The sequence below is a fragment of the Acanthochromis polyacanthus genome, chromosome 21 (assembly GCF_021347895.1).
Source record: "Acanthochromis polyacanthus isolate Apoly-LR-REF ecotype Palm Island chromosome 21, KAUST_Apoly_ChrSc, whole genome shotgun sequence".
NCBI lineage: Eukaryota > Metazoa > Chordata > Actinopteri > Pomacentridae > Acanthochromis > Acanthochromis polyacanthus.
In genome coordinates, this window is record NC_067133.1 from 9,918,730 (window position 1) to 9,942,762 (window position 24,033).

A 24,033-nucleotide genomic window follows, 5' to 3' on the forward strand; every position below is an offset into this window, starting at 1 on the left:
GTGCTTTGACTTACAGTGGACGAGCTTATCAACTCTCACCTCCACCTAAACACTGTCAGGACGCAGCAGCTCGCCAAGAACAAAACACTTCAGACAGAAAGTCCTGTTGTTTTAAAAGAACTGTCTACAAGGAGACTGACCACTGGACAGTTTTACAGGAGAAAAAAACACACCCAGAGAGTACTAGAGTCAGCTGGCTTCAGAAACAGTATGGAGTCAGTCATTTAAAAACAGTACATCAGTGCTCTGCTGCTGCTGCTGCTGCTGCAGTGCAGTTCAATTTTGTTTTTGCCAGCTGAGAGGTCTGAGTAGTGTGCACATTACCTTGAAAGACCGACTCATTCCTCAGGCTGCAGAGCTGTTTGACGTGCAGGGCAACATAAGAGCACAGAGATGGCGTTAACACAGGAAATGAACAGTTACAATTTACAAATATGGTTTCTAAAGGCTGGCAGAGGAAAGAACATGGAAGTTTTAAATCTTGAACAATTTGGTTTTTTTGTCACTCCAGTAGCAAAATTGCACAGAACTTAGCATGCTTATTAACAGTCTTAGACTGTTCATTTATGTCAAAATTGGCTCCAATTGGATGACGTTTTCAAGAGATACAGCACTTTGAATTCATTTAGCCACATACAAAAAAAATTTGTTGGATGAATCCTGGAACAGTGACAGATTATATCTGAAATCAAACATATGGTCAAAGTTTGTGCTCCTAAAACCATGATAAATTTTGGTGAGAATTTGATGAAATAAGGAAGATATGGGGTAGCAGTATGTTATTTTTTTTCTTCTTCTTTCTCCTCCTTTCAAATCAGTTGTGGCAATATTCAAGAACTGGTGGATTAATCAGTCACTCATTGCATTTTTTACATTTAGATAAGAGAGAGATGTGGTTGTTTTGTTGAGTAGATCATGGCCCGATTCTGGCAAGAGGTCGGCACCTGGACTCTGACCAGTATTGGCAAATCTGCAATTTAAGTCGGGTTGATTGCAACAGTGTCAGCTGCTGGACTTAAGCCTAATCTTTGGCATCATAAGCCTGTTTTACAAGAATCTGGCAACCGTACTCAAGGCGAGTTAGTTCTTCTGGCCTGCAGGATTTACAATATTTTTGGGCCAAACCATTTTGGCTGCCTGGGTATATTTTGCAAAAAATTAAGTATGGCAAAGGCAAGGTACACTGAAACAATAAACACCACCTTCAGATCATCTGATTCAGTGTCTCATTTCAAATGAAACCAGTTGAAATATGCATTACCAGTCAAAAGTTTCAGAACGCCCCATTTTTTCCAGTTTTTTATTGGAAATTATGCATGTTAATGTCTCATTGTACTTTTGATTGGTAGTGTTGAAGGATTACTCTTTAGTAATTTCTCTGGAGTTTCATGTAATTTAGTTTATTTAGAGCCGTCTTCCAAATTTCATTGGGGTAAGTCTGACCATATGGTGGCGCTATTGGTCCCAGTTTTGGGTATTTGAGGCACGGGCCTATGGGAAAGCTGCCCATTAAGTTTCATCAATGTAACCTTTATTGTTTTTCTACATATTCTTGAAAATCATTGCCCAAAAAAAATGTTAAAAAAAATGGAAAAACTTGCCTAAAATGACACGTTGTAGATATTCGCACCAAAAGTAATGGCAAGCATCACATCAATAAATTTCAGTGCACCTTTCCCCTATACAGTCAAGCTGTTGCTTTATTTTAGACTTTAGTGAAAGTACAACAAAATAGCCCTAACATTTTACCACTTTATTTGTCACAAAGAAACAACAGCATTAATTTCAGTGAATCCAACTGACACGACTGGAGTTGATGAGAAAAATAGTGTTAAATGGGCAAAAATAAGATCTGGTGTCTGTCTTCTTTCTTTTTCTAAAATGCACTTGTGGTAGTAACACTCACACCTCCACCACGTTTCACAGAATCTCATTTCCAGCTTCTCGATGAGCCGTCATTCACCTGATCACTAGAATCCCTTTTCAGCATCACTGTAGGCGCCGGTTTTCCTCTTCAATATGGCAGCTTCAGATGGCGCAGCCAGACAATTACTTGCGAAGCCTGCTGAACAACACCGTCTTTGAAAACGAGCTTCTCCGTCGCTGTTCCGTCGTCTTATTAGAGCGGTTTCAGGAAATTAATTCCACTTTAATTCCCGCGGACTCAACGGCACTTCCGCTATCACAGCCTCCTCGTGTCCGGAGCGTTAGTCCAGTTTGCCATCATTTCAAAGCAACACAAATATGTAAACAGCTTGTAAAATATGCACACACGCAACAACAAAAAACAAAAAGAAAAAAAAAATCCAAAGCATTTGTTTCCACAGTGCAGTGTTTCTCGTCTCCATCTCCTCTGCAGTGCAAAAAATGAAAATACGAGAAAAAAAAAACCACCAAATAATAAATAGACTTCCTCTTTTATATATTTCTGTGTTTATGTATATACATATATATATTTATACTGATGAGGTGGGTCTCTACATGAGCACGCAGCTCTTGGCCCGGTCCTTCCTCATGGCCGGAGCCTGGTCCATTTGCTCAGTCCGACCCGGCAGAGGCGGCAGTGGGAGCTGCGACACTCGCTTCAGGCCTCTGCGGCTGCTGCTGCGCTTCAGCTGCGGCTTGTGTGGCCGCCGCACCGACGCCAAGGTGGTGATGTGGAACACATCCCGGACGCTGTTCTCGGAAACCTTGGAGGTGCACTCGACGTAGGCCACCGCCCCCATCTGCCGGGCTATGGTGCTGCCCTGCAACACCAGCAAGAGGCGGTTAAATGGTGAACTCACAAGCAAAAACAGAAGCTCCAAAAGATGCAAAGCAAGAAGGCACATTTAGCCACAAATCTCATCAACCATTAGATCATTTGCTCCATCGTTCTGGACATAACGAGGCAGCTGGTTGAGTGAAAATGAAACACTAGACTGCATTTCTTGGAGAAAGTGCTGGTGTGATCGCTGAAAGCCGTCTCACCAAAGTAGTTGCTAGAAAGTGGAAGCATGTCTCTAGCCATTCGTCTTGACCAATTTTTGAGTGTCTGTTGCAGCGCCCCCTTGCGGTGGAATTGCACGAAACTCGGCACATTTATCCGTAGCCTGCTTCTGTACATGTTTGCCAAATTTTGCTCCAATTGGATGAAACTTACAAGAGATAGAGCAGCTTGAATAGATTTAACCACACACAAAAAAGTTTGTTGGACCAATCCAGGACCAGTGATACATAACATCTTAAATCCAACATATGGACAAAGTTTGACTATGGGGTCCAAAGTAGCATGTTGTTTTTGTTGTCCTTTTGTTTAAAATTCAGTTGCGCCAATATTCACCAGCTACTGCCCCCATCTGCTGGGCTATCATGCTGCCCTGCAACACAAGTGAGAGGCGGTTTGAAAAAGAATTCGGAAGCAAAAACTGAAGCAGCAAAAGGATCTTTCGCCACAAATCTCGTCAACCATTAGATATCATTTTGTGTCATTTTTCCCTCACAGAGCTCTTTTTTCTCTCCTTTCAGTGGTTTTGTAGTCACCGTGACACATCTGAACCATCTTTTAGGAGCTGTGTTAGACGTGATTTTCCCTTCGTGTCAACAGGCTGTTAGAAGATGAAACTCGCTGTACCTCGGCATAAGCTAGCTCGAAATATCTCACCAGCAAAAAGACTGTGTCCCTGAAACGCTGACAGCAGTTCTGGGACAGAGATGTTGATCTAAACTGAATGTCAATGATCTAAACATGTCTGGAGACAAATGAAGCCCCTCCATCTGAGGTATGAATAATGGAGATGCTGACTTCTCAGTCTGTGGTAAATAAGAAGTGGGATCAGAGCAGTGCAGACCCACCGGGCTGCTGTTGACATGGTCTGTGCAGCTATTTAGAGCGAACCTGAACAGAACTCCTCCAGCACTCAAGCTCACCCCTGAGTAATGTTACAATATACGCAGTTAATTGAGACCATAAATTGTTTGCTTGAGATCAAATCAGAGGCAAATTTAATTTTAAAATCCCTCAGCCCCTCTCTTCGCTACAGTACAGTGCGGCCTCATCTCTTGTTTCAGAGTTTAACCCTCTGAGTCCCAAACAGCTTCTAGGAGTTTTTTTTTCCTTCTTTGTTTTGCCTCCTGCCACATTTTTCTCATTGTGGGCTCATTTTTCACTGCAAAATAAATTTCTGCACCTCTATGCCAACACAACAACCACGACTAGAAGCAGACACAACTTAGAAATGTGTTTTGTTTTGGTATAACAAAGCTATAATGCCACCAAAGTTGAATTTCTTTCATTTATGTCATATGTATTGTAAAAATCAACATGCACACAAATGTGCACAGGTGTTACAAATATTTCAAAAAGTAAAAAAAAAAACACATACTGTTGATATTTTACAATTTGTTTTGTTTAACACAGCCTGCAGCTCAGCCTGATTACCCAAAAAGTTACTGAATATTTGTCATGTGATTGGTGGTTGCAGCCAAGTCACCAATAATTTTTTGGTTGTGCCAATAAGGACAGAATTTTTATTTTTTTGCAGAATGTAGTTACTGCAAATGGTTTCATTTTGGCAATTTTTTTAAATGAGACATGAAAAATAAGGCAATTTTGATGAAAGTTCAAGATTTTAAGCTTAAATACTATCAAATTTTTCAATGAAATAGCAGGTCACAGATGAGTAGTTCAAGGACCATTGCAAAGTAGGAGATATTTCTGTTTTTACTAGGGATGTCCTGATCAAGACCCATGTTATTTATTGTTTACTGTCTGCCAATATTGACTTCCAATCTGACACCATTTTCCTAGATAATACACACTTCAAGTACATTAAATGTATTGAAATTCACTGTCTGAAATGTAGTATGGGTGGGACGTGGCTCTGCAGGCTCCAAAAGACAGTAAAAACCTGTATATTCTACATGCAAAACAGGAAATGTATTGTAGATCAGTTCTATGTTTGCAAGCAGAGACCATTGTGGGATTTTAAGCTAGCAACGGGCACCATGACAAAAACATCTGTGTTGCCTCATGACGTCCGACCAGAGTTGATACATTTTGTGCAAAGCTGAGGGCATTGCTACAGTTTCTGGCTCATAAAAGGCATAATTTTTACAACATGATTTTCAAGCCAGGTATTCGGGGTTCAGAGGGTAAACCTGCATCCACACATGCATACAAAATGCCTCAGATTAGCTGTAGTACCTGGTTGTTCCACCAGGTGGCGACTCTTACTATTTAATACAATAGTGACCAGACGAGGGATCACTCAGACTACAGGCAGTTCATGTTGGCAAGCAGAGGACATTGTTGAATTTTAGCTAGCAACGGGCACCATGACAAAGACTTCTGTGTCGCTTAATGACCACCGGCCAGAGTTGATATATTTTACGCAAAGCTGAGGAAATCCCTACAGTTTCTGGCTCGGATAAATAGTGAAATTTTGCTGATTTGTACTACATAACATGACTTTTAATCCAGGTTTTGGGGTTCAGACAGTTAAACCTGCATCCACGCATGCAAAGGTTGTAACTGATGAGATGGGACTGCATTTCCCATGACCCTCCGATGGCACGGCGTCCAACACAGAGAGCGCTTTTCATCTCTCCGCTGGACACGGTCTTGATTTTTATCTCTGCTGTGCACTGAGGCGTATATAAGAAGCAATGAAGCCCTCATTAGGTGGAACTGCAGATTTAGATTCAGGGGGACGGTGCCGAGGTAGAGACTGTCGTGACGGGCGGAAAATTTCGATCGAATCTCGGGGAAGATTAGTGCAGGAAATGTCTGGAGTTCACCCAGTGGTCACTCTCGCCAGCGACTCCTCAGCTCTGCTGGAATTCAATTTAAGATCAACAACAGGATAACAACACAGGCGATTGGATTAGAGCACCGAAATGTTTATTGTGCACAGCTTTGGCATCTGCTGTGTGACACACATTTCCTGAGCATATTAGAGAGACAAACAGTAGCTGCCTGGAGCCTAAATAGAGACCAAGAAAGAGGCAAACAGTAGCTTAATGTAGGCCTGGCTATAAACAGTCCCCAGCTATTTTACGTTAGCTCTGTGCTTTGTCACTTTATCTTTTGTTTATGTGTCTTATTTACATGAACTGTCTGCTTTTTTTTTTTTTTTTGGAAGCAGTGAGCTTTTAGCCTCCGGCGGCTTTCAAACAGAGGGAAAAAAAGGCTCCTTTGTTTTGAGGGCTTTTGTGTGGCGGTGAAAAAGCCCCTCCACTTTTTTTTGTATGTCCAACACAGGAGAGCACAAAATGAACACGCTGAAAGCTGATTAAAATTCACAGATTTACAGAACAGTTTATCATCCCCGCCCTCCTCTCCCCATCCTCTCGCCTCAGAGGTCACGGCGGCGGGCAATAAAAAGGGCTCGCTCGTTTATCAATGTCCATTTTCTATTCATCCTGCATTTTGAAAATCCCTAAATCTGCATGAATATTTCATTTCAAGGGGAAAAATTAGAAAGAAAAGTGTCCCTAGACGTAAACTCGGCTAACCGCTGGTGCTTCTTGTGCAGCCCTCGCCGTAAGCAATCTCACATCGCTTGTCAGCAGATTTTGGTGAAAACGCCGACCCCAGCAACACGTCCCCGAGGGCTTCTGCAGCTCAGATACAGTGGTCATATGCTCACATTCCCCTTCCTGAGGGAAAACTCACCACTGAGGTAACGCCACTGCTGAGCCAAGATGGAAAAAAAATTGCACATTGCAGCCAGATTGCTTTCTACATATTTTCTTTTCTGCTGCTCAAATCTGCTTCAGGCTAGCTGGGAAACGTTTCCACAGAAGTGGTCAACACAACTGCAAGTACAGAGAATGTTTTTAAAGAAAATGATTTTAACAAATGTTTTAAGACAATTTTCATTTCCAATAATGTTCCTGTAAAGTTTAATAGAATGTTTGATTACCAACTTTTAGAGGACGTTGTCAGGAACACAGATAATGTTCCACGATAATAAAGAACAGTCATGTTATGGAGGCGTGAGATGATTTTTATAATGCGTTTTGTTACTGTGATATTTTAATAAAGGTGGAACATTCTGGCTGCATTGTTCTGAAGATGCTGAGGGAACACATATAGAATGTTCCTCTATAAAGTGTTCCACAATAAAGTAAGGAACCAAGCATCCAAACCAACATTCCAAAAGTATTCCAGATTTTATCGAGGCATCAAAGGGCAAAACGACATTTTATAATTTTCCAGTAATATAGTATTCTATAAGGGGGAACATTTGGTCTTTTTGTTGAAGGAACACATTCCAGAACGTTGTTCTGTAAGATGCAAAATAAAGAAGATATCAATACAAGATTCAAGAAAAGAAACCTTTTCAGGATGTTATCGAAACCTCAGATGGCAATCTTTCTTTACAAGATGTTTCTGTAATGGGATACATTAACAAAAGTGAAACATTCTGGCTGCAGTGTTCTGGAGATGTTGTTGAGGGAACACATCCAGAATGTTCCTCGAAGAAGTGTTCCACAATAAAGGAAGAAAATATCCAAACCTACATCCCAAAAGTTTCTTTCCAGATTTTATCAAGGCTTCCGAACACAGTATGTTTTTATTCCGGTAATATTATGTATGCTAAAAGGTGGAACATTTGGTCTTTTGTTGAGGCAACTCATTCTAAAATGTTCTTCTCTGAGACGTTTCCACAGTCTAGCTAAATAAAGACGGTATCAATACAACAATGAAGAAAAAAACAAACATTTTCAAATTGTCATCGGGACCTCAGATGACAGAACGCTCTTCGTGAGATGTTCCTAAAATGTGGTATATTAACAAAGGTAGAAATATTTTGAGGATGTTCTATAAAACGTTCCCACAATGTTCTGCAAAGTACATGATAACAAAGGAAGTATGCTCCCAATGCCACACTCAGTTTTGAGAACGTTTGGTCATAAAACCAAAACCTTCACTTATCCCACCTTGAAGAAGAACTTTATGGTATCTAAAACCAAACTTCCCCTTGAAAACATGAGAAGGATTTTCTCATAACGTTCTTTGCTCTGTTCCGGTTCTCACCTGTTCGTGGGTGACGGGGATGAGCCGCTGCTTGGACAGCTCCCTCAGCGTGTTGACGTCCGTCCTCATGTCCAGCTTGCAGCCCACCAGAACCACCTTGGCGTTGGGGCAGAACTCTTGCGTCTCCCCCTGCCACTGTGGAGAAATACAGAGACACTTCAGCGATTATTCCAGACCGGGAGCTGAGCTGCGTATCGAGCGGTGAGCTGCAGCAACAACCTTTAACCTCTCTGACTGGACACCTGAGCTCAGAGGAGATTAATGCTCTCTGGAGGAAACACATTTGCTCAGTTACTTATTTATACATTTTTACAGCTTTACCTCTCTGATAGCAGAAATCTTGAGATTAAACGTGGTCAGTTTCTCCACATTTTGGCATAGAAAGCATTAAATAACATGCCGACTAATCTACGCTTCAAAAACCAGAAACCTAAACAACATTTCTATGATTTGCTGTGATCCTGCAGCTAAAAATTGGTCCAAAATTGTCATTAGCAATTTTTTTTGATTACTACACAAATTCAGAGTTGTCTCATCATTTTATTTTCAAATGTTTGTGTTGGAGTCGAACCCATGATGCCACAACTTTACAGAAAAACAAAAGTTGTACAGTGCACATTTTCCACGACTGATCTACAAGAAAAGTCCGTCAGATCACACATCATTTATTCTGACTGAAAGATTCTTGGATATTTTTTCACTTTATCTAAAAGACACATGGTTTGTAGACACAAATTTGCAAAAAAATAACATGAAAAAAAACTCATAAAAGATGGACTTGTTTGCAAAAAGTCAGTGCAAAACATCTGATCATGCAACAACTTACTGGCCTCTTTAATACTGGGAGGGTTTGGATACATAAATGGCTGTCTAGAGTCATTAGCCAATGTATTGTCCTTGTTGATGTAGGCTAGCAGCCTTAACATACCTTTTGGAGGCTAATAAATTAATATATAATAGCCTATGAGTCTTGACTGATTTTTCACGATAAACACATGCAAAGGAGAAAGATAAACAAATGAAAGCAAAGACAACATTATTATAAAAATGTCATAGACGATATCTTTTCTGTAGCATTTTATTAATGGCTAGTCCATACATTTATGCATAGTCTGAAGTTATATGAAACACAATACCACTGCAACTAATGGCTATTTTCATTGTCAATCAATTTATTGATTGGTAGTGTCTACAGATACGGACCCGTACCCGTAGCCTGTGGGCTACGGATACGGCACTTTCCATTTGCCAGACAGATACGGACCCGTACGCAAGTCTCGCGAGTCAAGAAGCTGCTAACCACTGCAAACTGTTGAAAGGTAAGCAAAGGTTAAGGTTAGGGTTAGTGTTAAGGTCAGGTTTAGGGTCCGTACCTGTAGTACCGATGCTACGGGTCCGTACCTCCAGCGTCTACCGGGAGTCACGTGACCAGATCTCGCGTATCTGATTGGCAAATGGAAAGTACGGGTCCGTACCTCTAGCAACTACCTTACTGATTAGTTTCTTGATGAATCAATTAGTTGTTTTGTCTATAGAGTGTCAAAAAATGGTGAGAAATGTTGATCTTGTTTCTTCAACAGTGCAAATATATTCAGCTTAGACACAGAGGAGGAATGAAACCAGAAAGAATTCACATCTAAAAAAAAAAAATAGAATCTGAGAATTTAGACTTTTTTCATAACAAAATTGCTTGAAAAGATTCTAAAAAAGTTGGGGAAATAACTCAGTTATGTCAGTTCTAAACCATAGAGTGGTTGGATCCAAGGCTTGCTGTGGACCCCCCAGGTGCAAATGGTACAGTCCAACCACAAGCACAAAACACAGGCACGAAAAACTAGACCTCTATTACTTTTAGTTTTCTTCAAATACAAACAACCCTAAATCAAACTAAGAGACGTATGTTGTGCAGTGACCAAAAATTGATACTTCTACTCATTTTCATGTTGGAAATTGAACCAATAACGGCAAATCATAACACAAACCTGCTTTTTTACTTTCATAAATTGAATATCTGTGGTTTTCAAACAAGCAATCTGAAGACTTTTCTTTGATAAATGCAGCTGGCATTTTCAAAACAAATAAATCAAAAGCATGACAGACAGAGAAGTAATTAAAATACAGCTGCAGCACTGTGAAACTCTGCATCTGTAGAGGAGCAGCAGGGTTGCCAGTAACAATTACCTTTGTTGTGGATTAATTTGACAATTATTGCCTCAGTTAATCAAATAATTGTTTGGTCAATACATCACTGTTCTCATCGTGACGCCAAGAATGGAGGATACTGAATTTAGTTTCAACCTAGACAAAGAGACGCTGCAGAATCACTACAAGAAACGTTTGGCATTTGTGTTTAAAAATGACTTAAAAGATTAATTGATCATCGCATTAGCTGCTGATTAACTTGGATTAATTTGCTAATTTTTCCACCTCGAGGCGACAGCATGCAGACACTTCTTATTTCTTCATGCAACGTCGACCGTTTCACTCCAAGAGCTGCAGAGCTGCGAGGAGATGCGGTTTGGTTCGGCTTTCTGCCGTACCTGGAGTGTGTTATTCTTTCCTCCGTCAACAAATCTATTTCGAGTTCTGCACAGGAAAAGGTTGAGCGGTGTTCCTTCTAAAAATCACCAAGAGATTAAATGTCACTTCTGAAACTCAACTGAACCAACACAAAGACACAGAGAGCTGAAATAGTCCGTGTGCAGAATGTTGCCTCGAATCGACCTCTGACCTTTTCCCGTTCTGCCGATCACACCCGATCAGAAGATTTGATTGTTTAACCCCCTCTCTGTCCTCCCTCAGCTGTCATCTCCTAACCTCGCCCGACCTCCTCTTTTCCTGGAGGTCAAGAGTCTAATTTGGGACGGTGGTGGTGCGACAGGTTTTCCATGTGCCCCCGAGTTTCAGGGATTACCAGGATGACAACCGGGGGTCAGGGGTCACGGCGGCCCCCTGCAGGGTGATGCATGGGAAAAGCTAAAGCTAGAAGAGCAGCGATGCATCCCCCCCCCACACCCCTGTTGACAGAAGCTACCGAGGCTCCGAGGGTTAAAAAAATGGAGTCTGGGGTTGTGTCGTCAAAGTCTGCGAGGGCTTTTTAGCAGCTCCCCTCAGACCGCTAAACACGTCAACAGGAGAGTTGTGGGAAGCTGCTGCAGTTCAAAGGCAACACATGGCTTCAAGATGAGAAACCACGAAAAGGCACAAGGCTGCTTTACATGACACACTCCAATCCATTATACACACACACACACACACACCATAGGTATTTAACAATATGTGGGCATGCACTGTAAAGCATTTTAACTTTAATTAGCTTTAAAGTTTCCCCGCTGCCTCACAAATGTGACTTAGCTGCACCTAAAGTAGCAAAGTCTCATTTTCTCTGCAATTTGCCTGCAATTCAAAGAAACCTTTCCACTTTGCACAGCAGCAAAAATGCAATTTATCATTTGTTTAAAGCTTCTTCTAAACTGACTGCAGGTCACTGAAATGCATTTTATGAATTAAACGACTAAACGAGAAAAGAATATTTCACACTTTTACATCATCTTGTTGCAAAAACAATGAGATCTGGTAAAAACTTCACTGTCCTGTCACTCAATAAACTTAAGATGTTAGGTTGAATCAACTAGTCACATGGACAGGAGGTTAGAGACGGATTTTAATTGGACATTTTCTAAGTTATAATGAACTTTGAAAACTTAGACACACCTGTTGAAGCCATTTTTCTTCCTGATTTCGCTGAAACAATCTGTCTAATTCTCCCAGTGATAAATTAGAAGTTAGCAAATATAGAGACTGAATTTAGTCCCAACTTTTGGCACATTTTGAATTGTTTTGACAATTATGAAATGAATCAACCAAGATTTAATTTGACAAAGACGGTCAGCAAGTTTCCACCTCATCTGTTCTCTAAAACGAGGAAGAATAAGAGTCTCTGGGGAACTGAAAGCATCCTTGGAAGTCTTTAAATATGCTTGTTTTCTTTCTTATCCACTTAATTTAACAAGTTGAGTGAACTTCAAACTGTTTCTTTCATGCAACTCCTCCACCAGTTGTAACTGGTTTAAAAACAAAAAATACACATTCTGATCACAGAAATGAACAAAACTCAAATTGACATTAAGGAAGGCTTAAAAACTGTTGATTTGACTGAATTTCTTGCGGTTTTGCAGTGCACCGGCTGTAAAAACACATCCTAGACCACATTGCAAAGCTCCACCCGGTTAGCACACCCAACTCCAACCACTAGGTACCTTACAAACCTTAACTGCCACCATCTGGTCAAGTATTCTGCGTTAAACTCAGATAGTAAACTTTAAGAGCTGGCTGGTGTGGTTAATTTGCGCATCTTATATTCCTCTTGAACCCGGCGCTTCGCCTTTCACGCTTCGCCCTGACCTTCCATTCCTCGCAGGGACCAGGGTCAAGCAACCGTGGACATGTTGATGAGATCAAAGAATCGGAGGGCTTTAACCTCTGCGCTGATTTGCTCTATTGTTGAGCCATGAAAAGCTGTTGGCATAGAAATCTAAGTCGATACAAGATGCTGAGCGGGAGGAGTTGTTTTCCTGCCCTTTTCTTCATGCAGGATCAGAGCAGATATTAAAGAGCTGAGAAAGAGGAGGAGGAGATGAAATAAGAATTAAATAAAGAAAGCACTGACCTTCTTTATGACACTGTCCAGAGTCTCTGGGCGGCTGATGTCGAAACAGATGAGAACCGCATCTGAATCCGGATACGCCAGCGGCCTCACGTTGTCGTAATAAGAGGAACCTGTGGACGCACAAAAGCATATGGCATAAGGTCAGCATGTCTTCTGGGGAATTCCTGTGTGTTTTTTACCCGGTTTAACCCCACGAGGAAGCTCATCCCGACCATATGGCTCATTCTGTCAGCTAGAAACACTCTGCAAGGTGATCTAAAGGTCACAGATACGTGCAGCCGCTAAGAGACGGCATGCAAATGATCCCAACAGTTAAGCGCAAATATTTCCCCCCACTGGGCTTCAGATCACAGTGGAGCAACACATGCACTCAAAAGTGAATTATCCTGGACCGGAGGACTTGTGCTCGCAATCCATAATCATCCCGCTACGACAGCGGATGTCGGCACAAAGGCCAAACTAAAAGGTTGAACCCCTTAATTCTCTCATCTCATCCCTCTTTCTGTCTGCCTTTGCAAATGGCTCTTGTTTTAAAATCTCCCCATTTTCTTTTTTTCAAGATTTGCCCGCACGCTTTTTCCCTGCTCGTTTTTTTTTTTCCTTGTACCTTGATCAAATTTGAAGGCAGAGTGGAGCCTCTGTACTTGCTCTCCTGCAGCTCTCATTAAGAGGCTTGTAAAAATATCTGGGCTCTCGGGGAAAATGTGGCCGCGACCGCCGGCTCCCTCCTGGTATTCAACACATTTAAAGCCGCCAGGAATTTGGCGAATCGAATCGCATATTGTCGACAGATTACGCACACTTTGATATATCAACAATGTCTGATATTAGATGTAATCCCTCGAGGTCACACAACCTGATTATGATGAATAATTACAGATAAGGGCAGATTATTTGGAGGGGTATCAGACCTGACACAATAAACAGCCAGTTAAAGGGCTGCATGCCGGTTGTCTGCTGGTTTAAATGGAGTCTGCACAATAACTCCGCAGCCTGTTTTAGCATCACTATGTTCTCTTTGTTAATGATGGAATGAATCCTTGACAATAGCTGCACGCGGCCCGTAACCGCCCAGCATTCATTTAGTCGTCCTGTAGTGACCCGCGGCTCAGAACAATGCAACAAGCTGCACATGAGCGCTGCTGTTTGTGCATTAGAGCGAGAGGAAAAGTTTTGTTTACATCCTGTTTCTCACCCAAATGCAACTTTCACTGTAAAATGTCGATTTTACGTTGGCATCACATTTCTCTGCTTGCATTGATTTGATGTTTTCACCGTTTACATGCCTTACTGACCTCTGCAGACAGCTGAAATGTGTAGCCTTAACCTTAAAAAACAAATGTGTTTCAAGTTTAACTGCTTTTTTCTTTTTAACATTTATTCATCGTTTTCCCGTTTTCTTAAATAACAGATAAGAACTAGAAAAATAACAGAAAATATGTAATAATTTGCATGTTAAGCCTTGAAAAATAGGAAAAACTGAAGAACGTCCACACGAAAAATATTTATTTTTAAATATAGTAATGCATTCTTTCAAAAATATCATTATTTTACAGATATTTACCATTATTGGGAAGAACATATGTATATTCAAAATATGTATATTCAAGACTAAAAAATGGTTTTAACAAGTTAATTTACAGATATCTCGCAAAATCACATAAATAAATAATTTAGATGTTGATTGTGAAAATAAAAAAAACTGGGCAACAACTGTAAATACTGCCAACATCAAAAATCTCCATTTTTACACATAGCAATGCAATTCATAAACAATGTTTGAAAGTGAAATTGCACTATTTTTAATGCATTTAAATCAGCAGAAATATTTTTTTGCAGATATTCACTTCTATTTTGAAAGAAAAATTCTCCATATGGCGATTAATTTTTAAGCTTTTGACAGATTTACCCGTTTCGTTAAAAAAAAACATAACTAGAAAATTAACAGAAAATAACTATCAACACGGTCAGCCTAAAAAAAACTGTCTAAAACAGTAAATAATGTCCAAATCAAAGATACACATTTTTAAAAATAAAATTCAATGCATTTCTTTACAGGGTTTGCCATTAAAATGACACTATTATTACAGTATTTAAATCTGAAAAAATATCAATATTTTGAAGAAATAAAAAAAGTAAAAAATCTGATTAAAACTATAATCAGTATCTTAAATGTCATTTCTTTTACAATGTGCGCTAATAAAATGATAATACTCTAAAAAAAATTTATTTTACAGACATTTGCCCCAAAAACTGCTCAGGAACGGTCGAGAAACACAACCAAGAGCCAGGTTTTCAGCCAGCCTCCAAACTAGCAAGATCCATTCTGATCAAGCCCAATCTACGGAGGACCCACCTGCAACCCACACTACTAGAAATATTAAACATTCCTCTTTAACGAACAATTAAGAACTGCTAATTATTTACTTAAAGTAACAGAGTTACATGCTGATAAAGCCATTTTAACTCACATTTTAACCCACGAAGTCTGCTCGACTGTAGTGGTAAACTTGTTTTTTACTCAAGAACGCTAGTCTGAATCCATTAACTGCTACAGAAGTCTTTGTCATGGTGGCCCATCACCAGCTAAACAACACCATACTCTCAGCCAAATAAACATCAAAAACCACCACACCCACCTATCAAAACAACTGAAATAACAGCCACGAAACTCCTCAGTTAACAATTTGAATTTGAAAATTCATATGTTTTCCCACCTGGTGGCACAACCAGGTACTACAGCTAATCAACAAATTTTCTAACATGCACGTCTTTTGTCTTTTGCATTGTCAGTTAATGTATTTTTTTAATATGGTAAATTATTGAGAACAATGTGACCATTATCTAACTTTAAAGGCTGTTTTAGTGGCACAGTGGTGAACTACACAATATTGAGCAGATGGTTTTAACATAATTGGGCATTTGGATGTAAAAATACAAGACTTAAAGAACACACAGTTACATTACTGATGCTCTCCAGCAGCAATTCCACAACCAAGTGCTTATAAACTTTGCAAAATCCTTGAGGAAGTTGAGCAACACCTTAAACAGAGACTTTTTTGAACATCTTGTTTTGCCACCTTTAGAAGATAAATGCACAGAGAAAGTATTAGTCATTTTAGTCTACACCTTACAGGACATTATCAGGAATTCTTAGCCTGCTTCTTCGTCTTTTTAATGCAAAATTGTTACTGTTCGGTACTGCTGAGAGAGCAGCACAAACACACACACAACCACCACTACACTCTCGGAAAAAGCACAATTGCACGGATGCCAAGTCCGACAGTCAGCAAAGCTCACATTGTACGACAGCGAGCTCTGATTGGTGGCGGTCACACATGAGGTGCTGGAGCTGCTGAAGTCGGTCTTTAGTATGTATCACAGTGCAGCAGACCTGAGCTAAGGTTAGAGTCGGAGAAGAAAGGAGACGGAGCATGTGGGGACAAAAAAAAGATTTAATGACTTTGACGGAGGGTAAGGACCAGGAGGGAAGCAACCAGGGAATTAGAGATGAAGGTGGGGAAGATGTCAGATGAAGGAACGCTGAGACAATGGTACATGTTTGACTTAAGATGTAATTAGGAGCCGGAATGAGGCCGTTGGGATCAATTTGTCAATCCCAGAGAGCGAGATGATTGGCAGGTCACGGTCACGACGAGGGCTTCGTCACCGCACTGCAAATTCACAGCTCCGTCCGCCCTGAGCGACAGGGAAGCTACCTCAGCACTTCTGTAAAGTCGGGAAAAAAGTCCTCTGAGGGAAGACGCGAGCAAAAATAGTGCTGTGGTTAAAACAAGCCGAGCAGGCACAAATAAAAGCCAATCACCATAACAATCAAGCAGAGAAGAAAGTGAAGGGGGAGCCGCTGTTTTCTCCAGCGTGGAGATAAAAGAGGATGTAGCTGCAGAGCGGAGGGGAGGGCTGGTGTTTGGGCAGGTAATGAAAGCACCGGACAGATCAAATAAAGAGGTATGAGAGCTCTGGGTTAGCTATTGGTTGAGCTGGCCTGTGCCCATTCACTGCGAGGTGGAACAAAAGGTCAATTGAATTTCAGACAGCGGCGGGGGGAGATGGATGAGGCCGGAGGGCGAGGGGAGGGGAGCGCCGCCTGGCAGGATCCGCTGAAAACCATCCCGCCTGGCAAGGAGCGGAACCCGGCCACGGCGTGCCAAGGATGGGCATAAAACACCCCTCACAAAAAAAGAAAACCCAACTCCTCTGGCATTAATATTAACCTGATTTAGCGATGTCTCACCGTGGATTTCTGTCTTTTCATTTCCACGGGGCTAATTAGCGCTAAGCCACGACGCAGCTCCACGTAGGAGGCTCTGCCGAGCAGAAGGTGACAGAGGTGGGAGGAAAGAGCTTCTCGCCAGCCGTCAGTCGGGCTTCATCAAAGGCCAGAAATATCCCCGAGGATGTCGAGGCGGACAGGAACTTAGCCGAGCGCTAATGTATGGTAATAAGGCTTGAGGGTTTGTGGTGTGACTTCATTTATGCCTCCCGTCCCCCGACACATCGATTCGCCCACAGGGACAATCCGTCTGAAAGCTCTCTATCTGCACATTCACTGAGGCGACGGGATAAACTTGACAACAACAGAAAAATAGTTGATCAAGACGATTCGTCCAACAAAGCCTGCCAGTTTTTCCCTGCATTAATCTGTATCATCACAGCAGGAACGTTCTCATTGGAGCTAAAAACCCATTATGAGTGAGGAGTAAGGGAATCGGCCCGAGGCTCTCTGATGTATTCATGCACATATGGCAGCGAGTCAACGCCAACTAGCAACCTCATTAGGACATATAGACGCTCTGAGAAACAGACACCAAATGTCTCCAAATTAACAAAAACCCCTTCGTCTTTTCCCTCCTGCTGCAGCTGTTTTTCCTCCTCCTCTCTTGAAATCCACCTTAAAAAGTGAAAACATTTCAAGTCAGGGCTGCCAGAGTATCGTAGCAACCTAGAGGGATGCAAAATGGCTTCATTGTGAGGCCTTGAAAAGAAAAGCGAGGCTCGACGGCGGTGTTATGAGTCAGTGTTACGACTTCTCCATTGGGTTTCTACACAAACAGAGATAAACACAGACTCCTGCCAAGATCCTCTTCAACGGGAGGTGGGGCATCTTTGACCTGGTGTGGCGCTCTACCGTACGAGACGCTGAGTGTTTCATTACGTGGACGTGAGTTTGAAGTAAACTTTCTTTTACTGTACAACCCTGCATCAAGAAAACCAATATAGCCTCCCGCATATGGAGCCGCTGACCTTATTCCCGGGACAGAAATTGTCGGCTCACGCTCCAGGTGGAGGAAATCTACTCGCTAGATTGGCATTAAAGTCGAGCTGCACATATATTGCAAGTGGGAGGAATTTTTTTTAAACTCATAATATTAGCTGGTTGTCAGAGCTGAGGAGGAACACGCAGAGAATTTGCATTTTTTAGCCCTTAAACCATGTTTATGCTACATTTTTGTTGATCATTTCCAAACAGAAACCGTTTTGGATGTTATTTCTCTGCTGTTTTATGCAGCCACTGGTTTCCAATTTATTTTTATATGACACTTAGCCTTGAACATTAAAGTCTTTATTAACCCTGTGAACCCCAATCTGTTTCTAGGCGTTATATTTTTCTGTTCCCATCACAGTTTTCCTGACTCTAAGCTCATCTTTCACTGCAACATAAAGTCCAGCACCTCTGTAGAAACAAAACAACCATGACTAGAAGTAGAGACAACTCAGAAATGTCCTTTGCAGTATGACACAGTTATGACAGAAATCATGCTACAAGAAAAAAAAATAATTCTCAGATTATTTGTTTTGCAAATGATTTTTTTAATCAAACGAACACGAGCAACATTTCTTTGGAGTCGTCAAGTTCTCACTAATACTGGAAAAAATTGTGGTAGCTATTTTTACCCCCAAACACCCAAGATTTGTCTGCACAACACTCATGGTAAACTTGAGCTTGTTTTCTCCTGAAGAGCACCAGTTGGAATCCATTAAGTCTCTGTCATGGTGGCCTGTTGCTAGCTAAACCTCACCATGCTCTCGGCCACACAAACATCAAAAACCACCACACGCACCCATCAAAAAAATTGAAATGACAATCATGAAACCAATTATTTAACATTATGGATTTGAACGTTACCATTCACATGATTCTACAGCTTGTACCACCTGGTGGCACAACCAGGTACTACAGCTAATCTATAATATATTTTGTAACATGCATGTCCCTTGTCTTTTACATCATCAGTTGCTGTATTTTTTATATGTTAAATAAATGAATAGTCATTTCAAAAAAGTAAAAAGAAAATTCAATATCTCACATTATTTGAATCAACATGTGCAACATTTTTTTTTTTAAGTTGTCCACATTCTTACCAATACTGGAAAAACACTTTGGCAGCTCCACATACTATTGATATTTTGCTACTTTCATTTTAAATTAGTTTTCATACCAGTCTCCCTACACAGCCTGCAGTTCAGCACATTAATCACTGAATTTTCGTCAAGCGGTCGATCATCACAGTTGCACTTAAAGAGTACCGAATTTAAATGTTTTTACTGAATCTGTTTAGAGCAATTTATTTACTTGTGGCAATTTTTTAAATGACACATATAGAAAAAATGTGATTTTATTGAAATATCACACCTTCAAGCTTAATATTTGGTTCATATTCCCCGCACATCTCTCATGATTGGCCCAAGAACCACTGAAAAGCTTCAAATTGTATGATTTAGTGACATTTTTAGTGATTTTTTTTTTAAATAATATGCTTTTTCATATCCAGTGGTGTACAGAGGATTAAGCTACTGCCACATTTCATTGGATGATGGAGCAGTTTAAAGGCAAAGTTCAGCTTTTTGGCAAATATGAATCTTTGCTTCCTTGCCAAGAATCGACGTTTGCATTCTTAAGTTAGTTTTTCTGCATCAGTGAGTCTGAGTGATGCAAATTACGTCATCTCAGGGTGCACACAAGCCTCATTTTGACTTGATTCACAGCATGCATACACAAAAGACAGTGATCTATACGTCGCCCAAGCAGACTACAAAATAGAGCATTAAGGTCAACTCCAATGTAACCAGGCTCTGATCCATCAATCAGGGAGGCAACAAACGGCTTTCAAAGTCATTCTGCAGCAGCAAATAGCCAAAGCCATAAGATCCATCTTCAGTGACAAGAACATGGAGTCCTGCAACAGATGGCACGACCTCCTCAGAGTCCTGCTCTCAAATTCATGGAGTCAGATTGAGACAATTAATCGGTACCAAATCGAAATTTGAAACAGTGCAATTAGAAAAATCACAAAAGCTGCAATTTAGTCACACTTTTGACAGCATTTCATGATAGTTCTCATCACGTTTTAAATCTATTGCACAATGAATATTAAAGAGAAGCTGAAATTGCAACATCTGTGACAAAAAACGCAAATCAGCCATTCAGCTCTGCTAAATACACAAAATGACTGTCATAACTTTAACCTAACTGCCAAGAACCGTGAAAGAACTGTGCACTGTCTCACTTTTCTTGTAGCTTCTATGACTTTTGCACAGTTCTCCATTTCTTTTGTTTAACTGAAACAAAAACATGTTAAAATGACAATTGCTGGACTATTCCTTCTCCAGGTGCTGTAACTTCTGCTTGGTTGCCAGGAAACCTCGCTCTGCCAAAGACTTTTTGATGCGAGACAAGTTAAAAACACTGAAAAATACAAGAGAGATGATTCAGAGCTGCATCCATCACTTGACGATTAGATTAACTTTTTGACTTCTGCAGATTAATACGGATTTTTTTTTTTGCAGTTTTCTACAAAAAGTGAAACTATAAATCTTCTGGAGATCCATACAACTTTTCATAGAAAGTATTTTTTGTGCTGCTTGCACTCGATTACGGGTGTATGAAACAAAAATATTGGACCTGAGAGGTAATTTAGTGGTCAGATTGCAGCACAACATGAAATCCTGGTCAGATTTGGTGTAATATCTTAAAGAGGCTTTGATATACGCTGCACAGCTTTATATAAGGAGCTTGAGGCAATGAGCGAAAAATAAAGTCAATCCAGTGAAATCGGTCGCTAATAAGCCTGCGATGGAGCCGTTCTGGAGTTTCTAGCTGTACGTGTAGCCCGAACACGCATGCACAAATCCGATGTGTAATAGAGATGGCGCTGTCAAGCTTTCAGGAGCATTAGCAGCGAGCAGGTGGAGGTGATGGTGGGTTAAATGGCCATTAACCTTCCATGTCTGCAGCCTTCACGCAACAGATACTGATCAAAGCCCTGCACTAACCCTCTGGAGGAAACCTTGAAGGGCGTCGAGCTCCTTCCATACGTCTCAGCTGCCGAGGAATCTGCAAACTCCATCACGTGTTGATCATATATTCAGTCAGAAGGTACGTCTCTCTAACGTGTTCTTGACGTCGTCTCCCCTCAGAAAACACTGTGTCTTTGTTAAATCGCTGCATCACATGTGTCTGTTGTACTGGCTTGTGTAAGAGGTCACAGAGAGGTTGTGAGAAGTTTTCTTCAAGAGTTTTCTCCTTTTTCTCTCGGTGCAACCACTCAGGAGTGTAAAAATATGAGAAAATTGCTTCGACACAGAAGGAATCGTTACAAGACGAGCCTGGTGTCAAAATGTAGGCAAAAGTCAGAGGTTTCATTTGCTGGTTTACCCAGAATGCACTTTTTTAGAAAAGTTTTCTCTGGGGTAACAATGATTGCTTCTATGAGTATATGTCAGACACTAAACTGTTGCAGTTTTATTGTTCACACTCTGATACATCCCATAATATTAATGCTCAAGGCTGGTTACGGGGGGAAAAAATGCACTTTGGTCACCCTTAGAGCTGTTGTAAAGGGCTATACAAATGAACTCTGATTGACTGATTCAGCAAAAAACAGATTTAGTAATTAGATTGTGACACCTGGATGGGTGCAAAACAGACTGAGTTTTTTATTTTCTGTTTCATTTTTTTTGTCCTGTTTGTCTAATTTTAGCTCTTTTTTGTCTTGTTTTGTGTCGTTTGTTCAATTTATATGACTGTCTTGCTTTTTTTGTTTTACTTTTGTCATTTGTGTCTCATTTTGTCTTGTTTTCGTTACGTGTCTTTTTTTGTCTCGTTTGTGCCGTTTGTCTTATTTTAGTCATTTTGTGTCTTGTTTTTTAAATGGTTTTGTGCCTCGTTCATGTCGTTTCATGTGTTTCGGAAAGTTTTGTCTCCTTTATGTTGTTTTGGTTCTGTTTCATTTCATTTTGGAACAAAAAACAGATTTAGTGTTAAGATTGTGACTCCTGGAGTGGATGTAAAACAGATCGGGTTGCAGTTTTAAACAGAAATGTGTTTTTCAGCCCTGAAAATTTCACCCATCTGTTTACTGTACCGATGAAGGCTCGTTAAATGCAAATAAAGGCACATTTTTGACACATCCATATGCATTTCAAATGACTAACTCAAAATATTGATACTATGAATGCAAAATTTTACAAGGCTTCAATAAAGTCACTTAAGTTATAGATAAAAAAAACACATTTAAAAAATGAGCTCATTCTGACGGGGTTGAATGTTTTTTTTGCTTGCTTTATCAGATTTGATTGATTTTATATGTAATGAGCCTTCTGTAACATGGTGTTTGAGAGCTCCTGTATACTGTAAAAGCGTCAAATTTTTGTTTTTACAGTTTTAATCGTAATTTTTAAAACAATTTTAAGTAGTAATTTTAAATAACTTAAAATTACACCATTTTAGTCAATTTAAATATGCTCAAAATCACATTATTTTACAGGTATCAGCCATACTGAACACTACATTATTCCACCTCTTCCAATATTTTCTTTGTCACACTGGCTGAAAGAGTTTCACTGTTTTTTTTATATTACAGTAAAGGCTTGACTTTATCAAACCATGTAATAACTGACAAATGGAAAGGAGTTTCTTTATTCTCTGGATTTGCTATGAAAGTTGCCATTTTTTCTAGGAGACAGCTGAAGGATTCTCTGATTGCTTCCACACTGTAAGAGAAACTTATTCCATCGAGTCGTGAGAAATTACAGGCAGCTTTCTCCGCGACGCCGTCGTCAAATGGCAGGTTGAAAAAGCGGCCACGGCTCTGACAGCTCAGGCAGCCTCGGGGGTACCGAGTCCACTTCCAGCTCCGGCTCACCCCCAGCCGCTCTCTTATAATTACACTGAGACACTCTCATTCCTGCAGAGCTACAGCGACGCATTTCATCTCCCATCGTTTGATCTGGGCGTCCGTCTACAGCGCTTTGCTTTTAAATATCACCGTACTTCTTTGTCACCGTCCTCGTCTGTTGATCCGTTCGCCGCCCGTCTAGATTTACAGAGAACCACCAGTTGTGTCTTTGCTTCGGTTTCCTCCTACAACAACAATCTTTTTTCCTGCGGGGATGCTCTTGTGTTTGGATGTCAGATTCAGGGAGCTGCTGGATCTGTAAAGTTAGAAAAATCTCCTTTAGTTCAGCACAACTCAGCTGACTGCTTGGACCAGATCCAGCGAATAACAGAGTTAAAGTAAAAACGGGCCAAAGTTAAAAGGAGGCCGGATGCTAACCTGATAATTTGATTTCTAGACGACATGTTTTACTGTGCAAACCAACTCAGTTGCCTTTAATATCCTCAATATGCACTTAGTTTGAGTCTCATCCTTCAACTTTAACAGGTGGGAACAGAAGAATGTCAGGAAAGCAGGCTTTGGTGGAATATTTAACCCTCTGAACCCCAAAAGCAGCCGACAGATTAGAAAAAAACAAGCAAACTTTCTTTTAATGCTGCCAAAGTCACACCATTTATTAGAGGCAAAAGCTGTAAAAACAGAAGGACTTGTCTGATTTTTAACTTTCAGCTTAAACTGCTCATCTGTGAAATGCTGTTTTTTGGAAAAATATCCAGATCTAAGCTTAAAGTTGTGATATTTCACTAAAATCAAATCCAATTCCATCTACATACCATTAAGCAATTTTAGATATATTTTCCCTCAATTTAATTAAATGCATGATTGCAAGGTTAAAATTCTAATTGACTTAGAAAAACCTCTTATGCCGCAAACATCATTTTGATGGGTTGGTTGACATAATGTTGCATCAACTTTGTATTCTGTGTAATTTAAACTTAAACTGAACTTAAGTTGTGGGACTGTTTTTAAAAATTTTGATTACTTCACTTTTAGGTCAGGATTTCAAGTCCCTAAAACTTCATTATTCAAAGTTTTTAAGTAGTTAAGTACTTCATTTTTAAAAGTTTTGAGTTTTGTGAGGGTTGGAGTTGACATAGTTATGGTAATTGCACCATTTGTGGAAAACGGAATTCCACCAACTC

At 40.4% G+C, this 24,033-nt stretch overlaps 1 protein-coding gene across 2 annotated transcripts in view; it reads right to left on the minus strand.

Moving 5' to 3' along the window:
- Positions 1–1,682: 1,682 nt before the first annotated feature.
- rnd2 (Rho family GTPase 2) overlaps positions 1,683–24,033 on the minus strand; it is a 46,190-nt gene continuing 23,839 nt past the window's right edge. For both annotated transcript variants that reach the window (XM_022193629.2, XM_022193630.2), the window contains 3 exons: positions 12,693–12,802; positions 8,024–8,158; positions 1,683–2,747 (listed from right to left, as the gene is read on the minus strand). In XM_022193629.2, coding sequence (XP_022049321.1) covers positions 2,478–2,747; positions 8,024–8,158; positions 12,693–12,802 — 515 coding nt within the window. In that variant the 3' untranslated portion in view covers positions 1,683–2,477. The remainder of the gene's footprint in view (positions 2,748–8,023; positions 8,159–12,692; positions 12,803–24,033) is intronic.